The sequence below is a fragment of the Protomyctophum parallelum genome, assembly GCF_964188405.1.
Source record: "Protomyctophum parallelum genome assembly, chromosome: 19".
Lineage (NCBI taxonomy): Eukaryota > Metazoa > Chordata > Actinopteri > Myctophiformes > Myctophidae > Protomyctophum > Protomyctophum parallelum.
In genome coordinates this window covers 2,798,816-2,816,359 of record NC_139717.1, presented here as the reverse complement: position 1 = coordinate 2,816,359, position 17,544 = coordinate 2,798,816, and the positions used below count along the sequence as shown (strand labels likewise).

Sequence of the window (17,544 nt, the reverse complement as noted above, 5' to 3'; positions counted from 1 at the left end):
GTAAATTAGGAGGAAAATCGGACAAATGACAAATGTTCTCTTTCTTGTACACTTTCACACACATTGCGTAAAATACATAGCTTAGTTAAAACGTGAAACCAATGGCGTTACAGTACAGCAAAATGAAACTTTGGTAAAAAAATATCTACAAGGTTCCATATCTTTGCACACACACTAGCAGCAGAATTAAGCTGCTCCATTTTTAAACGTAGCTAATCAGCTTCTAATCAGGCTATCCAGCTCGGGTTACGTGTACCGTTGCATGGGAATATGAATGCCGATAGAGGTGATTAATTGATGCATTGTGAGCCAATGGCTCCTGTCCAGAGACTGGAAAAATCAATGGGTGGCCTGGAGCCTATAGCGTGCTTTTTCAAGAGCAGTTTCAAAACAACATAGACATGACTAACTGACTGGCTCGGCTGTAACATGGCTGGCTGGCTGGCTGGCACAGCTATTGCTGGCTTTTTTTTTGCTGAATATGAAACCATTTAAAATTGATGTCAGACTGTAAAAATAATCAAAGAAAAGTAACCACACCCTTAAAAAATGCTAGTTTTGAGTTAGTGCCATCAAACAGTATATCTCTTTTGTAGAAAAAAACACATTCCTGTAAAGTGTGGGTTAGGCGTTTTGCTGATGTCGCATCGCGCCCGCCGTAGAGTGTTATTGTAGTGGATTTGCAAGGCTCACATCCCTAAAAACAATACGTTGAAGGTCTGTAATTTCTAGTCGAGAATAAAAAATAACAGCTTTTAGTTTCGGGGCATACTGTACACAAACATTTGGGAATTAGAGATAATGGCATGGTTTACGGTCTTTGTGCATGTTCAGTACATGCGCGCGTGCATTGTGTGAGTGCACACAACACCACAGTGGCTTAACCTGTTTAGGACTGAGCTCCATTCTACACAATGTCTTCTATATCATGTCAGTTTTCTGAAAAAAACCTATGTTTCTATGTCAGTGTCCCCCCCCCCCAGAATTATCTGTATTTGGCCGTGGACTCCCATCTGAAAATATGTTGTTCCAGGGACCCGGGACCCCCCCTTCCAGAAGCAAAGATATGAGTTGTAAATGTTCGTTGTGAAAGAATATATATTCAAAGATTTTTCTACTTTTTTCAAAAATAGCAGACCTACCCATTTTGGGGCGGGAACCCCTTTTGGTATTAGCATTCCGTTATGCTTTAGCTATTGAAAAATAGCAGATCTACGAGCTTGTAGGTCTGCTATTTTTTTTTAAATCGAAGAACGACTGACATAGAAATATAGCTTTTTCAGAAAACCGTCAGGATGTAGAAGACATTTTTTTTAGAATCTGATCTCAGATCAGAATGGGTTAAAAACACACAACAGGCGTTCCACCCGCCCAGAATGTCTTAACCCATTTTGACCGGGCACCCATTTTGGTGTCGGCATCATGTTATGCTTTAGCTATTAAAAAATAGCAGATCTACAAGCTCATATCGCGCCACCGAGTGGCGCGATACGAGCTTGTAGGTCTGCTATTTTTGAAAAAAATCGAAGAACGACTGACATTTTTAGAATCTGATCTCAGGTCAGAATGGGTTAATCAGACCAGTGTGTGTCCAGTGGAAACCTCGTATGAATCTGATCTCAGGTCAGAATGTCTTAGGTACCTGAGGTAGTGCACGTCTGTGATCTCCTGCATGCACAGCCAGCAGAACTGACAGGCACAGACCGTGCAGTTCATTCGGTTACAGCTGCCGTCGTTGGTCTTCATGATGTAGGCCCCACAGCGAGGACACGCCTTGATCTCCTCTGCATCTAGAGACAGGAAAACACAGAGAGAGGGTTATGATGTAGGCCCCACAGCGCAGAGAGAGAGAGTTATGATGTAGGCCCCACAGCGCAGAGAGAGAGTTATGATGTAGGCCCCACAGCGCAGAGAGAGAGAGTCATGATGTAGGCCCCACAGCGCAGAGAGAGAGAGAGAGTCATGATGTAGGCCCCACAGCGCAGAGAGAGAGAGAGAGTCATGATGTAGGCCCCACAGCGCAGACAGAGAGAGTCATGATGTAGGCCCCACAGCGAGGACACGCCTTGATCTCCTCTGCATCTAGAGACAGGAAAACACAGAGAGAGAGTCATGATGTAGGTCCCACAGCGCAGAGAGAGAGTTATGATGTAGGTCCCACAGCGCAGAGAGAGAGAGAGTCATGATGTAGGCCCCACAGCGCAGAGAGAGAGTTATGATGTAGGCCCCACAGCGCAGAGAGAGAGTTATGATGTAGGCCCCACAGCGCAGAGAGAGAGAGTCATGATGTAGGCCCCACAGCGCAGAGAGAGAGAGTCATGATGTAGGCCCCACAGCGCAGAGAGAGAGAGTCATGATGTAGGCCCCACAGCGCAGAGAGAGAGAGAGTCATGATGTAGGCCCCACAGCGCAGAGAGAGAGAGTCATGATGTAGGCCCCACAGCGCAGAGAGAGAGTCATGATGTAGGCCCCACAGCGCAGAGAGAGAGAGAGTCATGATGTAGGCCCCACAGCGCAGAGAGAGAGAGTCATGATGTAGGCCCCACAGCGCAGAGAGAGAGTCATGATGTAGGCCCCACAGCGCAGAGAGAGAGAGAGTCATGATGTATGCCCCACAGCGCAGAGAGAGAGAGTCATGATGTAGGCCCCACAGCGCAGAGAGAGAGTCATGATGTAGGCCCCACAGCGCAGAGAGAGAGTCATGATGTAGGCCCCACAGCGCAGAGAGAGTTATGATGTAGGCCCCACATCGCAGACAGAGAGAGTCATGATGTAGGCCCCACAGCGCAGAGAGAGAGTCATGATGTAGGCCCCACAGCGCAGAGAGAGAGAGTCATGATATAGGCCCCACAGCGCAGAGAGAGAGAGTCATGATGTAGGCCCCACAGCGCAGAGAGAGAGTCATGATGTAGGCCCCACAGCGCAGAGAGAGAGAGTCATGATGTAGGCCCCACAGCGCAGAGAGAGAGTTATGATGTAGGCCCCACAGCGCAGACAGAGAGTCATGATGTAGGCCCCACAGCGCAGAGAGAGAGAGTCATGATGTAGGCCCCACAGCGCAGAGAGAGAGAGTCATGATATAGGCCCCACAGCGCAGAGAGAGAGAGTCATGATGTAGGCCCCACAGCGCAGAGAGAGAGTTATGATGTAGGCCCCACAGCGCAGAGAGAGAGTTATGATGTAGGCCCCACAGCGCAGACAGAGAGTCATGATGTAGGCCCCACAGCGCAGAGAGAGAGAGTCATGATGTAGGCCCCACAGCACAGAGAGAGAGAGTCATGATATAGGCCCCACAGCGCAGAGAGAGAGAGAGTCATGATGTAGGCCCCACAGCGCAGAGAGAGAGTCATGATGTAGGCCCCACAGCGCAGAGAGAGAGTTATGATGTAGGCCCCACAGCGCAGAGAGAGAGAGTCATGATGTAGGCCCCACAGCGCAGAGAGAGAGTTATGATGTAGGCCCCACAGCGCAGAGAGAGAGAGAGTCATGATGTAGGCCCCACAGCGCAGAGAGAGAGAGTCATGATGTAGGCCCCACAGCGCAGAGAGAGAGAGTCATGATGTAGGCCCCACAGCGCATAGAGAGAGTCATGATGTAGGCCCCACAGCGCAGAGAGAGAGAGAGTCATGATGTAGGCCCCACAGCGCAGAGAGAGAGAGAGTCATGATGTAGGCCCCACAGCGCAGAGAGAGAGAGTCATGATGTAGGCCCCACAGCGCAGAGAGAGAGAGAGTCATGATGTAGGCCCCACAGCGCAGAGAGAGAGAGTTATGATGTAGGCCCCACAGCGCAGAGAGAGAGAGAGTTATGATGTAGGCCCCACAGCGCAGAGAGAGAGAGTTATGATGTAGGCCCCACAGCGCAGAGAGAGAGTCATGATGTAGGCCCCACAGCGCAGAGAGAGAGAGTCATGATGTAGGCCCCACAGCGCAGAGAGAGAGAGTCATGATATAGGCCCCACAGCGCAGAGAGAGAGAGTCATGATGTAGGCCCCACAGCGCAGAGAGAGTTATGATGTAGGCCCCACAGCGCAGAGAGAGAGAGAGTCATGATGTAGGCCCCACAGCGCAGAGAGAGAGTCATGATATAGGCCCCACAGCGCAGAGAGAGAGAGTCATGATGTAGGCCCCACAGCGCAGAGAGAGAGAGTCGTGATGTAGGCCCCACAGCGCAGAGAGAGAGAGTCATGATGTAGGCCCCACAGCGCAGAGAGAGAGAGTCGTGATGTAGGCCCCACAGCGCAGAGAGAGAGAGTTATGATGTAGGCCCCACAGCGCAGAGAGAGAGAGAGTCGTGATGTAGGCCCCACAGCGCAGAGAGAGAGAGTCATGATGTAGGCCCCACAGCGCAGACAGAGAGTCATGATGTAGGCCCCACAGCGCAGAGAGAGAGAGTTATGATGTAGGCCCCACAGCGCAGCCAGACACGCCTTGATCTCCTCTGCATCTAGAGACAGAGAGAGAGTGAGGGAGGGAGTGCCACTCGCTCACTATAAGTAACACAGGTTTTCAGCTTGAGAGACAAGAAATGTCATGTGTCGCCACCATCGGTGTACTGTACTGTATGAATGTGTGTGTGAATGGGTGAATGTAATGCACAATCTATGTAAAGGTGTGTGAGTGTGTGTGTGAATGGGTGAATGTAATGCACAATCTATGTAAAGGTGTATGAATGTGTGTGTGAATGGGTGAATGTAATGCACAATCTATGTAAAGGTGTGTGAATGTGTGTGTGAATGGGTGAATGTAATGCACAATCTATGTAAAGGTGTGTGAGTGTGTGTGTGAATGGGTGAATGTAATGCACAATCTATGTAAAGGTGTATGAATGTGTGTGTGAATGGGTGAATGTAATGCACAATCTATGTAAAGGTGTGTGAATGTGTGTGTGAATGGGTGAATGTAATGCACAATCTATGTAAAGGTGTATGAATGTGTGTGTGAATGGGTGAATGTAATGCACAATCTATGTAAAGCGCCTTGGATGAAGGCGCTATATAAATGCACCATTTACCATTTAACCCATTTTGGGCCGGGAACCCCTTTTGGTGTTTTAAGCATCATGTCATGCTTTAGCTATTGAAAAATAGCAGATCTACAAGCTCATATCGCGCCACCGAGTGGCGCGCTACGAGCTTGTAGGTCTGCTATTTTTGAAAAAATCGAAGAACGACTGACACAGAAACATAGCTTTTTCAGAAAACTGTCAGGATGTAGAAGACATTTTTAGAATCTGATCTCAGGTCAAAATGGGGTTAATACAGTGGTTCTCAAGAGCAGTACGTCCCCCCCCCCAGGCAGGTCATATACAGTATGTACCGTACCTCCACCAGGCTCCTCGTTGAAGACGTACAGCGTGGAGGCGTCGTTGCCGCCGCCGGACGTGTGGCGTGCTCTCTGCCGCCGGGCCTGGTCACATGTCTGGTCCGGGTGCCACAGCTGGCGGCAGTGGTAGCAGAACTCCGTGGCGCAGCCCTCACGGCCGCAGCTCAGCTTGGGGCATTCTGCACAGCCGTAGGCTATCACCGCGTAGCTGTGGGTCCAATAAGACATGATACTGTAAATGGACCCTTAGCTTGGGGCATTCTGCACAGCCGTAGGCTATCACCGCGTAGCTGTGGGTTCAATAAGACATGATACTGTAAATGGACCCTTAGCTTGGGGCATTCTGCACAGCCGTAGGCTATCACAGCGTAGCTGTGGGTTCAATAAGACATGATACTGTAAATGGACCCTTAGCTTGGGGCATTCTGCACAGCCGTAGGCTATCACCGCGTAGCTGTGGGTTCAATAAGACATGATACTGTAAATGGACCCTTAGCTTGGGGCATTCTGCACAGCCGTAGGCTATCACCGCGTAGCTGTGGGTTCAATAAGACATGATACTGTAAATGCAGGGGTTCTCAACGCTTTTGAGATGCTTTGGCAGTGTCCCCGGAAACCCCCGCCCCGCCTCGCCCCCTCCCGACCCCCAAATATAAAATGACTGCTACAATAACCTTATTAATAATAGAGACAATACACTGTATGTATGAATGAATGAATGAATTGTAAGCGCTTTGAGTATAGGCACGTAGTGCATAGAAAAGCGCCATACAAATGCAATTCATTATTACACCATAAATAAATGCTGAAACCACATAATCATTAGGGAAGGTGTATATGTGTACTTTATGTAAACTCGTCATTTCCATTTTCCAGCCATTCAGTTGCAAAAAAAGAAAGGTTGTTTTTTAAAATAAGTTTGGTCGACCCCCAGAGGGGTCGCGACCCACGGGTTGAGAACCCATGCTGTAAATGGACCTGTTGTTGTTCAGGTTCAGGTTCAACACACTATGACCTTTCAGTGACTCGTCTCAGAGTGAACTGTATTATGATGACGACTGTGGAAGGTGATGGTAATTGGTCAACTTATCCTCTGCTCATAACATGCAAACCACACATTATAGCCCAATAATATATTTTAACTGTATAAGTCCAGTGGCTGACATCATGCTATCTTCTCGGTGTCTGCTTGTGTTTCAAGATGTTTCAGGCTTCAGAACTCTGTCAGTGGTTCTCAAAATGCGGTCCCCTCAGGGTTCCTTGGTTGGGGCCCACGTAGCCTCGGTACCAGGCTTTCATTTTTGTTGGTGCAAAAATGTAAAGCCTGGAGGAACGCATTGGCCGCTCTGGTCTAAAAGTGGGAGGAGTCAACCCTTCCGGGTGGGCGTCGCTCCAAATGATGTGACGTAGCGCTGCACTAGGGGGGAGAGGAGGGGCCGGGGGTGACGGACAGATCGATGAGATCCAATCAGGGCGTGAGCAAATCTGAGCCGCGACCCGCCCCTCTAGACCAGAAACCTAACACGTTAGCTCAGGCTAGAGCCCACGTGGACCCTCTGAGGGTGCAAATGGAACCATCTGAGGATCTGATTATTATTTTCCTGAATTATATGCATTTCATTTAAATGTCTTCGAATGCCTTTTCATGCATAATGTATTGTAAAGCACCTTGCATTGCCTTTGTTGTATATATATGCAAAGTGCAGAAAACATCCTATAATACTAAAGGTACGTACTGAAAGAGCGCACAGCCATTAACCTAATGTTGTTGAACTTATTTAAACACATTGTACAAATTGTACAATGCAACACAATGCCGTAATCTTGCAGCATAATAGTCTGGCTTTTATTTGTTCAAAGGGGGGGAAATTTGGTATATCGTTTTTCATACATTCATGAATCCATCTGCTGACCGGCTGTTAGCATTGAGACATTTGTTTTATAGGGGGTTATGTTATGTGACCATACCTTTAACAACCTAATAAACAAGCTCCCACTGTACCTTTGTCAGGCAGCCTCTGTAGACATTTTTAAAGCTCAGCTCAAGACCCACTTCTACAACATTGCTTTTAAATGATCTTTTATTTTTTGTTATTCACGTCCTCACTGTATTGTATTACTGCTTGTTTTTGTTTCTTTTAATGTCGTTGCCTTAGTTTATCTGTTCTTATCTTTGTACCACTGCCTTCTCCTGATTTGACACTGCCTTATTGTCCTATTGTTTTAACTGCATGCCTGTTTTAATGCTGTTTTGTTTTGCTTTTGTTTTTATTATCTTTTTTGCTCTGTAAAGCACTTTGAGCTACATTTATGTATGAAAGGTGCTATATAAATAAAGTTTATTATTATTATTATTATTATTATTAATATAAAGCAAAAAGTTCAACATTGAATTATGCCTTATGTTTAACCCATTCTGAACGGGAACCCATTTTGGCGTCAGCATCATGTTATGCTTTAGCTATTGAAAAATAGCAGACCTACAAGCTCATAGCGCGCCACCGAGTGGCGCGCTATGAGCTTGTAGGTCTGCTATTTTTGAAAAAACGAAGAACGACGGACATTTTTTAGAATCTGATCTCAGGTCAGAATGGGTTCATCAGACCAGTGTGTGTCCAGTGGAAACCTCGTATGAATCTGATCTCAGGTCAGAATGGGTTAAGTTGTATGTGACGTGTCAAACTATAGGGCTTTTCCATGATTCTGAATCAGTGAAAGTATTCGTTTTGCACGAAAACCACTCCTTGGGTTAAATTCGACCATAAGCCACTTGCCCAAAATGTGCCCAAATGTGCTGACCTCGACACATTTGTGATGACGTCTACGGCCGTTTTTTTTTTAGCCCAAGGAGTGTTTTTTTTTGTGCAAAACTAAAGCTTGCAATGGATTCAGAATCATGAAAACATCACATCATGCTACTTACATGCTGCCCATTTTGGTGTTATAGCATCATGTTATGCTTTAGCTATTGAAAAATAGCAGATCTACAAGCTCATAGCGCGCCACCGAGTGGCGCGATACGAGCTTGTAGGTCTGCTATTTTTTGAAAAATCGAAGAACGACCGACATTTTTTTAGAATCTGATCTCAGGTCAGAATGGGTTAATCAGACCATTGTGTGTCCGGTGGAAACCTCGTGTGAATCTGATCTCAGGTCAGAATGGGTCGATCAGACCAGTGTGTGTCCAGTGGAAACCTCGTGTGAATCTGATCTCAGGTCAGAATGGGTTAAGGGCCAGGCATAATGAAATTTAGAAAATATGGATTATATAGGTTGTTAATGGTACAGTATGGTCACATATAACCCCCCATAAAAAACATTGCTCAATGCTCACAGCCAGTCGGTCAGCAGGTGAATTCTTGAAAGTATGTACTGTATATATACTAGACAACATGTTTGGACATGTGTGCATGTGCACCCACCACCACGCATGTGCATGGGAGGGGGGGGGGGGGGGGTGTGGTGGAGGGGGGGCCAGAGGAGGAGGAAGGGGGGGGGGGGGGGGGGGAGTGGGCATGTCAAAATTGAACAATAAGCCCATTAATCACTTCATATTAGACTACGCAAACACTGTGTCAATCCAAGCTCACCAACTTAACTGACCACACAAATCTAATTGACTATCATTCATGAACCACTACAGCAGGATCATCCATGCAGCAGGAAAGTTAAATGTGCATAGTGGAAAATGCTAAAAATCGACCACAAGTATGAGACCACACACACACACACACACACACACACACACACACACACACACACACACACACACACACACACACACACACACACACACACACACACACACACACACACACACACACACACACACACACACACACACACAGAGAGAGCTCAGAGCTTACGGTAAGCTTCTGTCACTAAGACCGCTAGGAATGTGTGTATGCTAGTAGAAACATGGCAATACACAAAATCATAGTTGCGAATGAGCAGCTTATGTAATAAAAACAACAACAACAAACAACAATAATTCAAATACTAATTTCTCCCGCAGCCATTTGGGTTCAGTTCACCCTAATCCAGAGATGTCGTATCGTTCATTCAAATCAAAAATTAAAGATGAAAGACAAAGTAAACTGCATCGTAGATACAGTAAATGGCATACAGTTTTGTCATAATGCATTCAGCACAATAGGTACAATACAGACTACTGCGCACGCACGCACACACACACACACACGCACACGCACACACACACAAAAGTTAGACAGACAGACTACTGGGCATGTACACACACGCACGCGCACACACACACACGCACACGCACACGCACAGCACACGCACACGCACACACACACAAACAGTAGTACAGTTAGACAGACAGACTACTGGGCATAGGCACACGCATGCACACACGCACACGCACGCACACGCACACACACACACACACACACACACACACAGTCACACACACAGTCACACACACACACACACACACACACCTGTGTCGGGATGACAAGAAACAGCGGGCAGCAGAACATGCCATAATGGCAGACTTGCTAAAGTGATATGAACAGAATGAAGACAGACATTTTGAAAGTCTAGAAACTCTCCATTTACTTCTGTTTATGTTGCCTATATCACTGGCAGCCATGTTATAAAAGCAATAATACTCCTGAGGCCATGACTATAGGTATTTAACACCCACACTGTAGCTGTGATATAATCACAATATAACACATCCATCCAATTATACCAGCTGCGAAGCAGAGCTGGTCTATTTCCTCTCAGGATGGCTTCCGTGACCAATTTCTCATTGGTTGCCGCAGTCACGACCTATAGTGTTCTGATTGGCTGCCTCGTCTCTAGGCCGGCAACAACCCATCGTCTGAACGGTCACGTGCAGCACGCAAGTTAGGCAACCAGACACTGTTTGCCTCTAGCCGACCTCTCAGCCAATGGGATTGGGATAGCATTGCAGCCAGCAAGTGGCAACAACAACCCACTACTCTTTATCACCTCGCATGCCAATGTTATTTCACCAAGGGATTCTAGTCCGCGGGGACCCCCCGGCTGTACCCACGGACCCCCACAGACCCCCGGCTGTACCCACGGACCCCCACAGACCCCCCGGCTGTACCCACGGACCCCCACAGACCCCCGGCTGTACCCACGGACCCCCACAGACCCCCGGCTGTACCCACGGACCCCCACAGACCCCCCGCTGTACCCACGGACCCCCACAGACCCCCGGCTGTACCCACGGACCCCCACAGACCCCCCGCTGTACCCACGGACCCCCACAGACCCCCGGCTGTACCCACGGACCCCCAAGCAGGCTACCGCAGACCCCCGGCTGTACCCACGGACCCCCACAGACTACCGCAGACCCCCGCTGTACCCACGGACCCCCACAGACTACCGCAGACCTCCGCTGTACCCACGGACCCCCACAGACTACCGCAGAGACCCCCGCTGTACCCACGGACCCCCACAGACTACCGCAGAGACCCCCGCTGTACCCACGGACCCCCACAGACTACCGCAGAGACCCCCGCTGTACCCACGGACCCCCACAGACTACCGCAGACCTCCGCTGTACCCACGGACCCCCACAGACTACCGCAGAGACCCCCGCTGTACCCACGGACCCCCACAGACTACCGCAGACCTCCGCTGTACCCACGGACCCCCACAGACTACCGCAGACCCCCGGCTGTACCCACGGACCCCCACAGACTACCGCAGACCCCCGGCTGTACCCACGGACCCCCACGCAGGCTACCGCGGGGACCCCCGCTGTACCCACGGACCCCCACAGACTACCACAGACCCCCGGCTGTACCCACGGACCCCCACAGACTACCACAGACCCCCGGCTGTACCCACGGACCCCCACAGACTACCACAGACCCCCGGCTGTACCCACGGACCCCCACAGACTACCACAGAGACCCCCGCTGTACCCACGGACACCCACAGACTACCGCAGAGACCCCCGGCTGTACCCACGGACCCCCACAGACTACCACAGACCCCCGGCTGTACCCACAGACCCCCGGCTGTACCCACAGACCCCCGGCTGTACCCACGGACCCCCACAGACTACCGCAGACCCCCGGCTGTACCCACAGACCCCCACAGACTACCGCAGACCCCCGGCTGTACCCACGGACCCCCACAGACTACCGCAGACCCCCGGCTGTACCCACGGACCCCCACAGACTACCGCAGACCCCCGGCTGTACCCACGGACCCCCACAGACTGGCAGGTATGAAGAAGTCCGCGGGACTTCTTTATACCTGCCAAGCATAATGTCCCGTCAAAGGCTTAATGGAAAAAGCACATAATGATGAGGAAGATAAAGATGATGATGATGATCTACATCAGTGGTTCTCAGAATGGGCCTGCCTGACTAAAAAGAAATAAAAACTAAAAAAAAACAAATCTATGATGACTAAAACTAAGACTAAATATACTGACAATTTCGTCAACAAATAAAAACTAGACTAAAATGTTAGTAAGGAACTAGTGGACAACAGATCCAGTTTTATGCTGGGTTGCATGCTGAAAATAGCAGATCTACAATCTCACAACGCGCTGTGACGCGTTGTGAGATTGTAGATCTGCTATTTTCAGCATGCAACCAAAGTGTAAAATATGTCATTACAACGACATCAAGGCCTGTCAAAACACATTTTAGTCGACTAAATCAACTGTAGATTTAGTCGACTAAAATCGTATGACATTTAGTCGACTAAAACTAGACTAAACACTAGAACATTCCAGGTGACTAAAATGTGACTAAAACTAAGTGAAAACTATTCAAAAGAGACTATATGACTAAAACTAAAATAGAAATTTGCTGCCAAAAACAACACTGGCTGCCTGTGATGATGGTGGTGGAATAATTCGTGGCGGTTCCCGAACCCCTCCTCACCTGCAGTCGGGCGCGGGGCACCAGCGCGTGTCCGGGTCCGCCGCCAGGAAGCGCCGCAGCTGGTACTCCTCGAAGCGCTCCAGGAGCGCCCGGTCGTCCAGGATGGCGCGGACGTCCCCGGGCGCCAGCGCCTCGGGGCACTGCGGGCACGCGATGCCCACGCGGCTCTCCGAGATCTCGATGCGGAGGTAGCGCCGCAGGCAGTCGGAGCACGTGCGGTGGGCGCAGGACGTGAGCCGCGGGAAGCTGGCGCGCGGCTGGCGGAGCAGGCACAGCGGACACTCCTCCTCCTCCAGGTGGCGCTGTTCCTCCTCCTCCTCCTCCAGGAGCTGCTCCTGGCTGGAGGACGACAGCGCCCCCGACAGGACACCGCTGGAACCGCCGCCAGTGTTGTTTTGGTCGACTAAAAAACAAAGACGAAAAATGTTTCGTCGACTAAACCTTTTTCCACTGACGAAAACTAAATTGAAACTAAATGAAAACGAATCTATGACGACTAAAACTGAGACTAAATATACTGACAGTTTCGTCGACAAATAAAAACTAGACTAAAATGTTAGGAAGGGACTAGTGGACAAGAGATCCAGTATAAGTCATTTTACACTTGGTTGCATTGTGAGCTTGTAGATCGGCTATTTTCAGCAAGTGTAAAAACAGTCATTACGACGGCATCAAGGCCAAAATACATTTCAGTCGACTAAATCACCTGTATATTTAGTCGACTAAAATCTCATGACATTTAGTCGACTAAAACTAGACTAACAATAAAACATTCCAGTTGACTAAAATGTGACTAAAACTAAATGAAAACTATTCAAAAGACAAAGACTATAAAACTAAAATAGAAAATCTTGCTGCCAAAAACAACACTGACCGCCGCACTCCGCCGTGGTGGTGGTCCCGCCGCCGCCTTCCTCCTCGCCTGGCGGATCAGCCGCTGTGGCGGTGAGGCATCCTCCTCTTCCTCCTCCTCCTCCTCCTTCTCTTTCTGTTCCAGAGACTCCTGATCCTCCCCCAGCCTCCTCTGTGGTGGTGATGTTCTGGTCCTTTTGGAATACATTGGGGAGTGCATCGGTTAAAAGAATAATCACTTTTAATAAAAATGACTCATTTTATTTTCAGAAAATGGCAAAACGTCACAACATGCTGTGAACTTGTAGATCGTCTATTTAATAATTGATGCTATTTTGCATGATATTTTCAAGGGACAAAATATAATAGGGCTTAAGGAGATAATCAGACTAATCAATTTAGTCTGAGAGTGATTTATGAAAACTTAATTTTAATTCATTCATTATTAATTTGCTGATATATTACAAAATACAAAAAATATATAAAGAAATCAACTAAATTAATAGATTATTTGAAAAGAATGAGAGAATAATCGCTACGAAAGTAATCGATAGTTGTAACACTTGTGAGGCCACAAAGAAGGCATTGTTTTAACCCATTCTGAACGGGAACCCATTTTGGTGTCAGCATCATGTTATGCTTTAGCTATTGAAAAATAGCAGATCTACAAGCTCATATCGTGCCACCAAGTGGCGCGCTACGAGCTTGTAGGTCTGCTATTTTTGAAAAAATCGAAGAACGACTGACGTTTTTTTAGAATCTGATCTCAGGTCAGAATGGTTCAGGTTCAGGTTCAGGTTTATTTGTCATTTGTATAGATACAGAGTATACATACAATGAAATTTATTTTGCTCAGAGCACTCTCCGTCTTACATACACAGGACATAAACAAACATCTATAGTGCAAGAAAAGACAAAAAACAGTAAAAGAAAGTGCAAGTGAAGTGAAGTGGGTTCATCAGAACCAGTGTGTTGTCCAGTGGAAACCTCGTATGAATCTGATCTCAGGTCAGAATTGTTTTAAAGTTAGGATTCGTGGTTAGCACAGGGAATATGTGTACCTGTGTGAGCCTACGGGGGTGTGCTGTGAGGGGATTGGAGACTCATTTGGGTTATTTGGTTCCTTGGCAACAGAAGGGATTTAAATTACTTGGTAATTAACACATTTAGACCTATAAAGAACGATTCTACAAATGTCGTTCTCAAACACTTTCATGTCAAGGACCCCCAATATGTATTTGGCCGCTGACCCCCACATCTGAAAATGGGACCCCCCCCCAGAAGCAAAGATGTGAGTTAAAAATGTTTGCTAGTCCGAAAGAATATATTCAGACATTTGGGCCATATTTTCACAATTTTTCAAAAATAGCACTCGGTCGGTGCCGCGCTATGAGCTTGTAGATCTGCTATTTTTTAAAACACCAAAAGGGGGTTCCCGCGCAGAATGGGTTAAACAAACACTCTAATGGTTTTATGTTTATGTAGATATGGGGTTTGACGGGAAGACGGGAGCAAGCATCAGTTAATGATCTACATTCTACCATGTCTCCCCAGGTGCATGTACTCACAATCAGATATTTGTTTTTGAAGCAAGGTTAAGCACAGATACAATGCTCTGATAATAAATAGGCACAAATCAAGACATTTGGCCCAAATCTTGGGTGCAAACCTTTCCCTTTATGCCTAAACTTATCTGCCATATTTTACCATCTTGAAAAACATTTTATAATAGTTCAACTAGCCTATCTACCTCGACACGCTGTGAGCTTGTAGATCGGCTATATGAACTATTTTTTTAATGTTTTTTATAGGGCCGGGACTAATTGCGATTAATTTAGATTAATTAACTACAGAAAAATTTATCGCGATTAACTACAGATACATTAATCGCACCTTTTTTTTCACCGCGGAACGTTTCTCACTGGGCGCTTTTCTATAGTACTGAAAACTGGAAATAATAAAAAGTCACCCCATTTTGTGTTGCCTAGAACTGGAGGTCTGACAAAAAACAGTAACAATATGAAGTAAGTACAGCTTTGTGATGTCACTGAGATGTACTTGTTACTGTTACTAATTTTTTTTCAGACCTCCAGTTCTAGGCAACACAGAATGGGGTGACTTTTTATTATTATTTCCACAACAGGTATATTAATGACAGTAAAATGTTGAAAATGAGTGGTATCCTGTAGTCACTATTCGTTGATTCACTGGGATACCAAAAAACATAAAAAAAAAGGTTTCTCGCTGTTCTCGGGTTGAATATTGATATGCGATTAATCTAGATTAATTAATCGCAAAGCCTCTGATTAATTAGATTATTTTTTTTAATCGAGTCCCAGCTCTAGTTTTTTAAAATAGTATTAAATGGCAAATATGCTTAGAGATGGCACAAGATATTGCCCATTATGTATACATTATTAATTTAAATTGCCTGTTTATTTACAATGCATGATTTACTTTCCCAAAATTAAGTACCAGGACTAATCTGCTTTGTTTTTGTTAATTCATGTGCTAAAAGTGTGATTGTGAGACATGTTTTGCCATATACTGAAGACTGAAGACTGAATGTAATGTCTATTTCTTTGACCAGAGATAACAGAAGCCACAGCTGAGGATGATAGACAATATTTGTTGTAAACAGTAATTATATAATAATTAGCAAGTAACACATCGTTTTTAGGTTCTCACTGCCTCACTCACTGATTGACTCACTCAGACAAATCTAGAAAGACCTGCACAAGATTCTAAACTTCATATGTCCAAAACTGTTTCAGGAAACCTTGCAACTCCGTATGTTTTACTTTGTTTATTACACAGCTTGGTCGAATGCTTGATTCTGATTGGACAATCAGTGAATTTCAGCAGTGTGTTATTTCTGGATAATGTCCCGGACGGCTCAATAACGGGACTGTCTAATCTGTCTAATCAAAGGCTCAGAGCACCTGCTCATATCGACCTGCGCTGCTTGATTTTGTGCCATATCCAACAGAACACACAGTGTAAACTCAAACAATTTACAAACTCAAAAAGCCTCGTAGATCGTCTATTTGAGCTATGTTTGTGTGACACTTCGACGAAGGGCAGAGATTCGTTTTAACCCATTCTGACCGGGCACCCATTTTGGTGTCAGCATCATGTTATGCTTTAGCTATTTAAAAATAGCAGATCTACAAGCTCATATCGCGCCACCGAGTGGCGCGATACGAGCTTGTAGGTCTGCTATTTTTGAATAATCGAAGGAACGACTGACATTTTTAGAATCTGATCTCAGGTCAGAATGGGTTCATCAGACCAGTGTGTGTCCAGTGGAAAACCTCGTATGAATCTGATCTCAGGTCAGAATGGGTTAAAAGCATGCAAGGGATAATATACGCCGGCATGTATACTATAGACTAGTAGTAACAATAAATGAAGTATATCCTGTGTGTTGCGCTGGGCGGACATGCTCAGAAAACAAGGAAGCGTTGATCAAATAGATTACATTTTCGCCGGTTTACTGCATTGTCTATTTCTCGCTTTCAAAACGTTTTCAAAAAACATTCTCGAGGGCAACGTTTAGTCGTAAATTACATGGTGCGTTTTGTTGGCACAAAGTCAATAATATGAGCAGGTGCTCTGAGCCTTTTGATTAGACAGATTAGACAGTCCGTTATTGAGCCGTCCGGGTCATTATCCAGAAATAACACACTGCTGAAATTCACTGATTGTCCAATCAGAATCAAGCATTCGACCAAGCTGTGTAATAAACAAAGTTAAAATACGGAGTTGCAAGGTCAACGTTATGTTCCCTAAACACAACAAGGCTCTCTCTCTCTCTCTCTCTCTCTCTCTCTCTCTCTCTCTCTCTCTCTGTCTCTGTCTCACCTGCTCCGGGTGCTCGCTGGGCGTCAGGGTGAGGGCCACCTGGTCCTTGGGCCAGGCGTCCGTGGGGCCATGGGGCCGGGCCTCGGGGGGCCTGCTGGCCTCCGCCTTGGGCTTCCTGCTGAAGAAGTTCAGGAAGCTCAGGGGCCCCGCCTGGTGCTTGGGCCTCCGCATGGTCTGGAGCGGGCTCTGGACCGGTCAGAGAGGGAGCTGAGCTGGGCTGGTCGACAACGACCATGGGCGGGATGATTGCAACTGTGTGAGTGTTATGCGTGTGTGTGTGTGTGTCTATGACGAGTAGTTTTGGTGTGTGTGTGCGAGTACGTGCACGCACGCGCGTGTGTGTGTGTGTGTTTAAGCGTGCGCGGACACACAGCCGCACACAGCTCGGCTTCTCTAGCGGCTCTGGCGGACGAGACTAGCTAGAGTGAGACAGACGGTAAAGGAGAGGGCCGAGGATGAGGTAATCCCTGATGATGATGGAGGAGAAGAAGGAGAACATCTCCAAACCGGATCTCTTCCCTAAAGGCCATCGTGGTGGGAGTTGGTTTTCTTTTTCCTCCTCCTCCTCTTCTCCTTCTCCTCCTCGTCGTCGTCGATGTCGA

General features: G+C 47.0%; 1 protein-coding gene across 1 annotated transcript; it reads right to left on the bottom strand.

Moving 5' to 3' along the window:
- Nucleotides 1-755: 755 nt before the first annotated feature.
- LOC310876411 (E3 ubiquitin-protein ligase RNF19B-like) lies at nucleotides 756-17,113 on the bottom strand (the record flags this gene model as incomplete). The annotated part of the gene is made up of 6 exons (XM_083789943.1): nucleotides 756-771; nucleotides 1,643-1,790; nucleotides 5,324-5,532; nucleotides 12,227-12,629; nucleotides 13,101-13,272; nucleotides 16,943-17,113. 6 exons carry the CDS (start codon nucleotides 17,111-17,113, stop codon nucleotides 756-758), a joined length of 1,119 nt encoding a protein of 372 aa, XP_083646069.1.
- Between the last annotated feature and the right edge of the window lie 431 nt (nucleotides 17,114-17,544).